General features: G+C 41.4%; 1 protein-coding gene across 7 annotated transcripts in view; it reads left to right on the forward strand.

Moving 5' to 3' along the window:
* ZNF143 (zinc finger protein 143) overlaps positions 1 to 10,725 on the forward strand; it is a 76,765-nt gene that overhangs the window by 53,850 nt on the left and 12,190 nt on the right. For 6 of the 7 annotated variants that reach the window (XM_032240711.1, XM_032240708.1, XM_032240707.1 and 3 more), the window contains 2 exons: positions 2,457 to 2,605; positions 4,653 to 4,814. In XM_032240711.1, coding sequence (XP_032096602.1) covers positions 2,457 to 2,605; positions 4,653 to 4,814 — 311 coding nt within the window. The remainder of the gene's footprint in view (positions 1 to 2,456; positions 2,606 to 4,652; positions 4,815 to 10,725) is intronic. The other variant, XM_032240712.1, reaches the window with a different exon arrangement.

Raw genomic sequence — 10,725 nt, forward strand, 5'->3', positions numbered from 1 at the left:
TTTTTTTTTGAGACGGAGTTTCGCTCTTGTTGCCCAGGCTGGAGTGCAATGGCGCGATCTCGGCTCACCGCAACCTCCGCCTCCCGGGTTCAGGCAATTCTCCTGCCTCAGCCTCCTGAGTAGCTGGGATTACAGGCACGCGCCACCATGCCCAGCTAATTTTTTGTATTTTTAGTAGAGACGGGGTTTCACCATGTTGACCAGGATGGTCTCGATCTCTTGACCTCGTGATCCACCCGCCTCGGCCTCCCAAAGTGCTGGGATTACAGGCGTGAGCCACCGCGCCCGGCCCGACATCTTTTCTTCTTTTTAACAACTGATAATGAAGCATCGAAAAGCATTCAGGTGGGAACAGTTTGTTGGAGAATAAGGGAAAGAACAAGCCATCTGTTCACATGATTCCATGTAGTCCCGATTTGTCTTTTCAGGTATTTGTTAGGTGATGGTAACGAGAATAGCAATTCCATTAGTCTTGATGGTGATTATGTTCTAGCCAAAACACTATTAAGTGTGCATGGTTAGATGTTACATCAACTGGGGAGATACTGGTCAAAGAGTAGAGTTTCAGTTAGGAGGAATAAGTTCTGAAGATTTGTACAGCTTGTGACTACAGTTAATAATAATTTACTATATATTTGACAATTGCCGAGAGAAAGGAAGTAAATAAGATACTGCAACAACTGCTGAATCTTTTCAGTTAGAAAGCAGGTTTTAATGACATCAAACTTAAGTTTGCAAGACGCGGCCGGGCGCGGTGGCTCAAGCCTGTAATCCCAGCACTTTGGGAGGCCGAGGCGGGTGGATCACGAGGTCAAGAGATCGAGACCATCTTGGTCAACATGGTGAAACCCCGTCTCTACTAAAAATACAAAAAATTAGCTGGGCATGGTGGCACGTGCCTGTAGTCCCAACTACTCAGGAGGCTGAGGCAGGAGAATTGCCTGAACCCAGGAGGCGGAGGTTGTGGTGAGCCGAGATCGCGCCATTGCACTCCAGCCTGGGTAACAAGAGCGAAACTCCGTCTCAATAAAAAAAAAAGTTTGCAAGATGCTTCTTTTTTTAAGCTTCCTCAAATCTATTCCTTAAGTGTTGATATTTCAGATTATCAGAAGTTCTTATATTCTAGAAAATAGTCTATAATATAATACATATTTTATTAAAAAAAATAAACTAAGACTATTTTTCCAAGAATAGGGATAGATTTTTGTTTTCTTTCATGATCTCCTGGGTTTTGTAACCTATTTAAATAATGGTATATAAATAGCTGTGGAACAGAACAAAAAGAAATGAAGTAATGTCTGTCATGGAAATTACACCTCGATGACTGATGACTGTAGCCATATGAATGCATGCATTAACCACTGACTTGAGAAGTACTCTTAGATTAATATGTCAAGTCCTTTGAGGGGGAAACTTTTTTTTCCCTCTCTTTCTGACTTCATGGGACGTGGAAAGTGATGAAAGAAAGGAGGACAAGGAGTCTTCCTTGTTGACAATTATAGCAGTAATGGACTATTGAAATTGCTGTTTATTTGCTGGTTCTTTATGAAATAAAGATGGAGGTTCCTTTTATGTCACTAAATTATTAACCATAACTCAGATAACACACCATACATTGTCTTTACACAGTGAGGTCATTGTGTACTTATACCTTTCCGTCAATCGCATGTGCCAAAGACCAAGTTTAGTATCAGTAGGTGTGTTTACAAACCATTCTGGTTTTGTGGTTAATGTTTGTGAAAATAGTCTTAGCACTTTTAACAGCTTCTTTTTTTTTTTTTGAGATGGAGTTTTGCCCTTGTTGCCCAGGCTGGAGTGCAATGGTGCGATCTCAGCTCACCACAACCTCTGCCTCCCAGGTTCAAGTGATTCTCGTGCCTCAGCCTCCCAGGTAGCTGGGATTACAGGCATACATCACCACGCCTGACTAATTTTGTGTTTTTAGTAGAGACGGGGTTTCTCCATGTTGGTCAGGCTGGTCTCCAACTCCCGACCTCAGGTGATCCACCCGCCTCCACCTCCCAAAGTGCTGGGATTACAGACATGAGCCACCGCACCCTGCCTTTAACAGCTTCTCAAGTGAATTCAAGAACTTAGTGCATACTTGCTGTATTTGAAGGGTTATTTGCTAGTTCTTCTGTGTAGTTCCTCACCTCCCTGCCACCAATATCAAGTAATTACTCCATCTAAGATGATAAAATAGGTCCCTTAAAATCAGAACACTTAATTTTGATGCAGAAAGTTTTTTTTGTTTGGTCTGCTTTGATGTGGTTTGCCTTTGCAAAAGTGGAGTTGGAGGAATTGGAAGGAGGTCCTAGGAGGAAGCCATTTTCGTGACTTAGAATATAATGCGTGTATGTTTTAATTTATATAATTTTCTTTTTAATGTTTAAAATGTCCTGTTTCCTAATAAATTAGTTAGTTGGCCAAATAAATGAATCGTTTGTTTTAAACAGGTCAAGGTGAAGATGTTCTTAAAGGGTCCCAGATTACCTATGTTACAGGTGTAGAAGGGGACGACGTTGTTTCTACACAAGTAGCCACAGTAACTCAATCTGGGCTAAGTCAACAAGTTACACTCATATCGCAAGATGGGACTCAGCATGTAAGTATCCACCAAAAGCCAAACAAATGAAATCTTTCCATGAACCTGGGCTTGAAAGGCAGCCTGGGTCCCCATTGAAGAAAGCTTTGAAATACCAAGGTGCAAAGTTTGGAAACCCTGAAGGTTTTTCAGTAGTCTGCTTAAAGAGACTCCATGCAGAGAGATTAGGAGAGAGAGAATGTTTGTGATTGTAGAATCCAAATGGTGTTACTGGTGTAGCTCAAAAGTGAGATGTTTAAAGTCAGCCACAAAGAGGTTGAGTGCTTGAAAGGTACTGGATCCATGTGAAACACAGCTCAGAAAAGGGATAGGATTTGGTGGCTGATTAGATCCAGGAGGTGAGACTGAGAAAACAGAGGTTTGGCTGAGGTGATCAGCATGTTATGGTACCATTAAGAGATGAGGAATCATGAGAGTTCACTCAGCTAGCTTCACAGAGTCCATAGAACAGGTATCTCCCAGGCAAAGCACAGTATAATGGTTGTTCTCTGATAGCCAGACTTTTTAGTACTTTCTAGATGCCATTAGCCTAAAATAATTCCACCTTGATTCCATTTTTAAGCTCTAGCCAAGGCTGTTTTAATACCTGGTAGAAATACGCACAATGTGGTTTTTTACCCTTCTTGTGTCTGCCTCTTTCATGGAGAATGCTCTCCTTACCCATCTCTCTTAGAGCTTAATGATTTATCTGCCCTGTTTTGATACTCAGGATTAGAAAGTACAAAGTTCTTCTGCCATCTCATTTTTCTCCCTCCTTACTTTGATGTTATTAATTTCACACTATACTGTTTGTCCTCTGACTGGCATGCAAGATTATTAACCAAGTTTTAATTCTGCATCACCGTTAATACTTTTTCTTGAATTGGATCGTCATATACAGAGGTCCTCTGGAAGTTTGTTTTACATAACCTCCCGCTTCCCTATACAGGAAAAATTCCCACTACAGTTCAAAAATAGCTACTAATGAGAAACCCCCAGTGATCAGGCAGTTTCTGTCTTAGGCATTTTGGGGCTGGGCGCGGTGTCTCACACCTGTAATCCCAGCACTTTGGGTGGCCGAGGCAGGCAGATGACCTAAGGTCGGGAGTTCTAGACCAGCCTGACCAACATAGAGAAACCCTGTCTCTACTAAAAATATAAAATTACCTGGGCGTGGTAGCACATGCCTGTAATCCCAGCTACTTGGGAGGCTGAGGCAGGAGAATCACTTGAACCCAGGAGGTAGAGGTTGTGGTGAGCCAAGATTGCGCCATTGCATTCCAGCCTGGGCAACAAGAGTGAAACTCTATTTCGAAAAAAAAAAAAGTTGTCTGAACTGTAGGTGACGGGGAGTCACGGGATTTCAGCAGAGAGCATAAGATTTTTTTTGTTTTGTTTTAGAAAGATGTCAGTGTAGAGAATGGTTAGGGAAGGGTTAAACTGGGTACCTGGAGAGAGTTGGATTATTGTAGAAATTCAGATGGGTGAAAAATAAGGATCTAAGTTAGCAATAGGAGTGGAGAGGAGGAACCGCATTTAAGAAATACTGTGTTGCCGGGCACAGTGGCTCACACCTGTAATTCCAGCACTTTGGGAGGCTGAGACGGGAGGATCACTTGAGGCCAGGAGTCTGACACCAGCCTGGGCAACATGGTGAGACCCCATCTCTACAAAAAATAAAATTAAAAAATTAGCCTGGAGCAATGGCTTACGCCTGTAGTCCCAGCTACTCAGGAGGATGAGGCTGGAGGATCACTTGAACCCAGGAGTTTTAGGCTCTGCACTCCAGCCCGGGCAACAGAGCGAGGCCTAATGATATTATTATTTTTATTATTCTTTTTAGAAGAATAACATTATTTGTATATCTAAAAAGAATAATAATAAAATAAGAATTTTTAAAAGAAACATTGTATTGTTTGTTCTGATGACTGAATGTGTTTATTTCATTCCAAAAGGCTTCTTTACATTCACAGGGCAAACTTATACAAAGATTAGTCCCAGTCCTTATGTAAGATTGTCAGCTATAAGAAGAAACATTGACAGCTTTGTAAAATTCACTGTATTGCAGGTCAACATATCTCAAGCAGACATGCAGGCCATTGGCAACACCATCACAATGGTAACGCAGGATGGCACGCCCATCACAGTCCCTGCCCATGATGCAGTCATTTCCTCAGCAGGAACACACTCTGTTGCTATGGTTACTGCTGAGGGTACAGAAGGGCAACAGGTAATTACTTTTTTCTGTTATATCAATCAGTACATATATCAGTACCAAAACTGTCACACAGATATACAGTGTGGTACAACAGTTAAACACAAACTTCAGAGTGAATAATATTTTGCAACTTCTTAGCTACTTAACCCTCAGAGCCTGTTTTTCCTCATTTGTAATATAGAGTGTTAGTTGCATCTACCCCATAAGATTGATATAAGGATTGAATGAGATAATGCATATAAGTTACTCAGCCTACATATATATTAAGTATTCATTAGTGGTAGCTATTCCTGTTACCATCATTATCAGATACTTAGGAAATAATTGCAAAATTTACTATTTAATTTTTTGAATATGTCATATATTCACATGGTTCAGAACTCAAAAAAATATATACAGTTATGTAATGAAACATTCATCCCACCCCTGCCTTCATCAGCTCAGTTCTTGCCTCCACAGATAATCAACCTTTATCAGTTTTTTGTGTATTCTGCCAGTCATTAAGCATATACAAACAAATAAAAATAAATAATCAACTCCCCTTACCTTTTTTTTTAACTAGCACACAGCTAACATAATGGCTCTGTTTTCATTTTTGAGACAGGCGGGAGTGCAGTGGCATGATCACGGCTCACTTCAGCCTCAACCTCCCAGGCTCAAATATCCTCCCACCCCAGCCTCCCAAGTAGCTGGGACTACAGATGTGCACCACCATGCCTGGCTAATTATTTATTTATTTTTTTAGAGATGAGGTCTCACTGTGTTGCCCAGGCCTTGGCCTCCCAAAGTGCTGGGATAACAGGCATGAGCCACCATGCCCAGCCTCCTTTTTTTTTAATGGTAATAAACTAGTCTGTTCTATATATTGTTGTTGTCTTTTAAACTTAACAATACATTTTCAGAATCTTTCTCTGTCATTATATAGAGAGCTTTCTCCTTCCTCTTTTTTTAAGCTGCATTGTACTCCACTGTATGGCTATGCCGTAATTTATTTAAAGTCTTTTGCTATTTCAAACAGCACATTACCTGGTGCACATGTGGTTTTGCGCATGTGTGAGTAGATATGCTAGATAAATTCTTAGAGCAGGATTGCTGGTGCAAAGATACGTGCATTTGTTAATTATTATCAATGTTGCCAAACTTCCCTTCTAGGGTTGTGCCAGTCTCCATTCCCACCTGCAGGGTTTGAGAGTGCCTGTTCTCCTTCAGCATGGTCACCATGGTAGTATCAAACTTTTGGATTTTTTTCCAATCTAATGTATTTTTTGTAGTTTTAATTTTCATTTCCACCAATCTGATTTTTTTTTTGTAGTTTTAATTTTCATTTCAAATAAATAACGTAGTATATTTAAAAACTGTTCTTGGCCGGGCACAGTAGCTCAAGCCTATAATCCCAGCACTTTGGGAGGCTGAGGTGGGTGGATCACCTGAGGTCAGGAGTTTGAGACCAGCCTGATCAACATGGAGAAACCCCATCTCTACTAAAAATACAAAATTAGCTGGGTGTGGTGACGCATGCCTGTAATCCCAGCTAATCGGGAGGATGAGGCAGGAGAATCGCTTGAACCCAGGAGGCGGAGGTTGGGGTGAGCCGAGATTGTGCCACTGCACTCCAGCCTGGGCAACAAGAGCGAATCTCTGTCTCAAAAAAAAAAAAAAAACAAAACTGTTCTTATACTGTGCTAAAGGCAATGTTGAGTCTCACTGTTGAAAAATAAATGAAGTTGGTAGTCTTATACACCCTGAAATGTAAAACTCAGACTCATAAAGCTTCTAGAAGAAAAGAGAGGCAAATAGCTTTGCAGCCTTAGGGTAAAGATTTCTTGGACTGTATTCAAAATGTACTAACAATGAAAGAAAAAAACTGATAAATTGGACTTCATATTAATTCTGCTAACCGAAAGGCACCGTTAAGAAAAACATCAGACAACCCCCAGACTGAGGAAAAGATATTCATACTATATACACACACTATATTTACACAATACAAGTCTAAAAATGGACTTGTATTATGAATATGTAACAGGGTGGGCACGGTAGTTCACGCCTGTAGTCCCAGCACTTTGGGAGACCGAGGTGGGCGGATCACAAGGTCAGGAGTTCAAGACCAGCCTGGCCAAGATGGTGAAACCCCATCTCTACTAAAAATACAAAAACTAGCTGGCATGGTGGTGTATGCCTGTAATCCCAGCTATTCAGGAGGTTGAGGCAAAAGAATCTCTTGAACCTAGGAGGCAGAAGTTGCAGTGAGCTGAGATCTTGCCACCGCACTCCTGCCTGGGTGACAGAGGGAGACTCTGTCTCAAAAAACAGAAAGAAAAGAATATGTAACAAATTTCTACAAATCAACAATAAAAAGATGAACAACTATTAAAAATGAGCCAAAAAAGTGTTTTAAAATGTACAAATTATGTAGTTTCTCATTGAACAGACCTCCTGCAAAAGATACATAACATAAAAAGTGCACATCTTTTATCATCAAAGAAATGCAAATTAATATCACAATGAGAGAGCATTTCAGACCCAAGAAAATGGCTAAAATCAAAGACTAACAAAACCAAATGTTGATTTCTCCTGAGAAACTAGTGAGGAAACAACCACCACCACCTCCAAATGTTGGCAAAGATGTGGAGCAAATGCAACATTCATACACTACTAGTGGGTGTGTAAAATGATGTAAATAGCCAATAGGCACATGAAAAGATGTTCAACATCATTAGTCATTAAGAAAATGCAAACCAAAACTATAATGAGATACCACTTTACACCCACGAGGATGGCTATTATTAAAAATCAAGTGTTGGCAAACGTGGAAAAATTATCTTGAACATTGTAGGTTAGAATGTAAAATGGTACAGCCAGTGTGGAAAGCAGTATGTTCCTTAGAAAATAGAACACAGAATTACATGTGATCCAGCAATTCTACTCCTAGGTATACACCCAAAAGAATTGATAATAGAGACTCAAACAAGTACTTGTACACCAATGTTTGTGACAGCATTACACAAAATAGCTTAAATGTGAAAATAACCCTGGTGTCCATTAAGAGATGAGTGGCTAAACAAAATGTGGTATATCTATACAATGGAATATTGTTCAGCCATAAAAAAGAATAAAGTATTGATAATATGGTACAACATGGATGAACCTTGAAAACATGCTAATTCAAAGCAGCCTGACACAAAAGGACTGTCGTACGTTGTAAAATTCTGCTTATATGAGGTATCTTGAGTAGGCAAATTCATAGAAACAGAAAGTAGAATAGAGGTTACTAAAGACAGTGGTGGCCGGGCATGGTGGCTCACACCTGTAATCCCAGCACTTTGGGTGGCTGAGGTGGGCAAATCATGAGGTCAAGCAATTGAGACTATCTGGCCAACATGGTGAAACCTTATCTCTGTGAAAAATACAAAAATGTAGCTTGTAGAGAGCTGCAAAAAGAAAAAATACAAAAATGAGCTGGGCGTGGTGGTGCACGTCTGTGGTCCCAGCTACTCGGGAGGCTGAGGCAGGAGCACTGCTTGAACCTTGGAGGCAGAGGTTGCCGAGATCCAAGATCTCGCCACTGCACTCCAGCCTGGCGACGGAGCAAAACTCCATCTCAAAAAAAAAAAAAAAAGCCTGTGGTAAAGGAGTGATAGGGAGTTACTGTTTAATAGATAGTTTCTTAATAAGATGATGCAAAAGTTCTAGAAAATAGTTAGTGATGATGGTTACACAGCATTGTGAAGGTACTTAATACTACTGAATTGTACACTTAAAAATGATTAAATGAGGCCAGGCATGGTGGCTCACGCCTGTAATCCCAGCACTTTGGGAGGCCAAGGTGAGTGGATCATTTGGGGGCAGGAGTTCCAGACTAGCCTGGCCAACATGGTGAAACCCCATCTCTACTAAAAATACAAAAAGTAGCTAGGTGTGGTGGCACACACCTGTAGTCCCAGCTACTCAGGCTGAAGTGGTACGATTACTTGAACCTGAGAGGTGGAGGTTGAAGTGAGCTGAGATCGTGCCACTGCACTCGAGCCTGGCAACAGAGGGAGAATCTGTCTCAAAAAAAAAAAAAAGGTTAAATGGTATATGTTATATATATTTTACCACAATAAAAAATAAATAACTGGGCTGGGCGCAGTAGCTCACACCTGTAACCCTAGCACTTTGGGAGGCAGTGGTGGGTGGATCATGAAGTCAAGAGATCGAGACCATCTTGGCCAACATGTTGAAATCCTGTCCCTACTAAAAAAAAAAATACAAAAAAAATTAGCCAGGTGTGGTGGTGCACACCTGTAATTCCAGCTGCTCTGGAGGCGGAGGCAGGAGGATCACTTGAACCTGGGAGGCGGAGGTTTCAGTGAGCTGAGATCGTGTCACTGCACTCCAGCCTGGCGACAGAGCAAGACTCTGTCTCAAAAATAAATAAATAAATAGCCAGGCATGGTGGCTTATGCCTGCGAGACCAGGCTGGCCAACATGGTGAAAATCCATCTCTACTAAAAATACAAAAATTAGCCCTGGTGGCAGGTGCCTGTAATCCCAGCTACTAGAGAGGCTGAGGCAGGAGAATCACATGAACCTAGGGGGCAGAGGTTACAGTCAATCGACCTTGTGCCTCTGCACTCCAACCTGGTTAACAGAGTGAGACTCTGTCTCAAATAAATAAATAACTTTTAAAAATTTAGCCTTATATGTTTTTTTTCATCCAGCCCAAAATGTCGTATATATGCTTCTTAATGGAAAACTTGGAAAATTTAAAAATTATGAATGAGCCGGGCGCGGTGGCTCAAGCCTGTAATCCCAGCATTTTGGGAGGCCGAGGCGGGTGGATCATGAGGTCAAGAGATCGAGACCATCCTGGTCAACATGGTGAAACCCCGTCTCTACTAAAAATACAAAACATTAGCTGGGCATGGTGGCGCGTGCCTGTAATCCCAGCTACTCAGGAGGCTGAGGCAGGAGAATTGCCTGAACCCAGGAGGCGGAGGTTGCGGTGAGCCGAGATCACGCCATTGCACTCCAACCTGGGTAATGAGTGAAACTCCGTCTCAAAATAAATAAATAAATAAATATTTTTAAAAAATTACAAATGAATATATTAACATGCTATGACATAGATGACTTTTTTTTTTTTTGTTTTTTTTTGTGATGAAATCTCATTCTGTCACCTAGGCTGGAGTGCAGTGGTGAGATCTCGGCTCACTGCATCCTGTGTCTCCCAGGTTCAAGCGAATCTTGAGTTCAAACCCCATCTCTGCTTCAGCCTCCTGAGTAGCTGGGATTACAGGTGCCTGCCATCACACCTGGCTAATTTTTGTATTTTTAGTAGAGATGGGGTTTCACCGTGTTGGCCAGGCTGGTCTTGAACTCCAGACCTCAGGTGATCTGCACGTCTCAGCCTCCCAGAGTGCTTGGATTATTGGTGTGAGCCACCATGCCCAGCCAAACTTTTAAAACTTTATGCTAATTTATAAGAAACGTCCAGGAAAGGCAATTTTATGGAGACAGAAAAACAAATTAGTTGTTTCCTGGGATCATGGGACATGGGATTAATTTCACATGGACACAACGGATCTTTTTGGGGTGATGGAAATGTTCTAAATCTGGATTGTGGTAATTATTGAACAACTGTAAGCTTACTAAAAACTATATGCATAAAATAGGTTAATTTTATGGTACATAAATTATGTACCTCAATAGTTTTTTTGAAGTATTTTTTTAAAAGTAAAAACTATAATCCCGGCCGGGCACGGTGGCTCACGCCTGTAATCCCAGCACTTTGGGAGGCCGAGGCAGGTGGATCACGAGGTCAAGAGATCGAGACCATCCTGGTCAACATGGTGAAACCCCGTCTCTACTAAAACTACAAAAAATTAGCTGGGCATGGTGGCGCGTGCCTGTAATCCCAGCTACTCAGGAGGCTGAGGCA

The sequence above is a fragment of the Sapajus apella genome, unplaced genomic scaffold (assembly GCF_009761245.1).
Source record: "Sapajus apella isolate SASKATOON/1434 unplaced genomic scaffold, GSC_monkey_1.0 scaffold47, whole genome shotgun sequence".
NCBI lineage: Eukaryota > Metazoa > Chordata > Mammalia > Primates > Cebidae > Sapajus > Sapajus apella.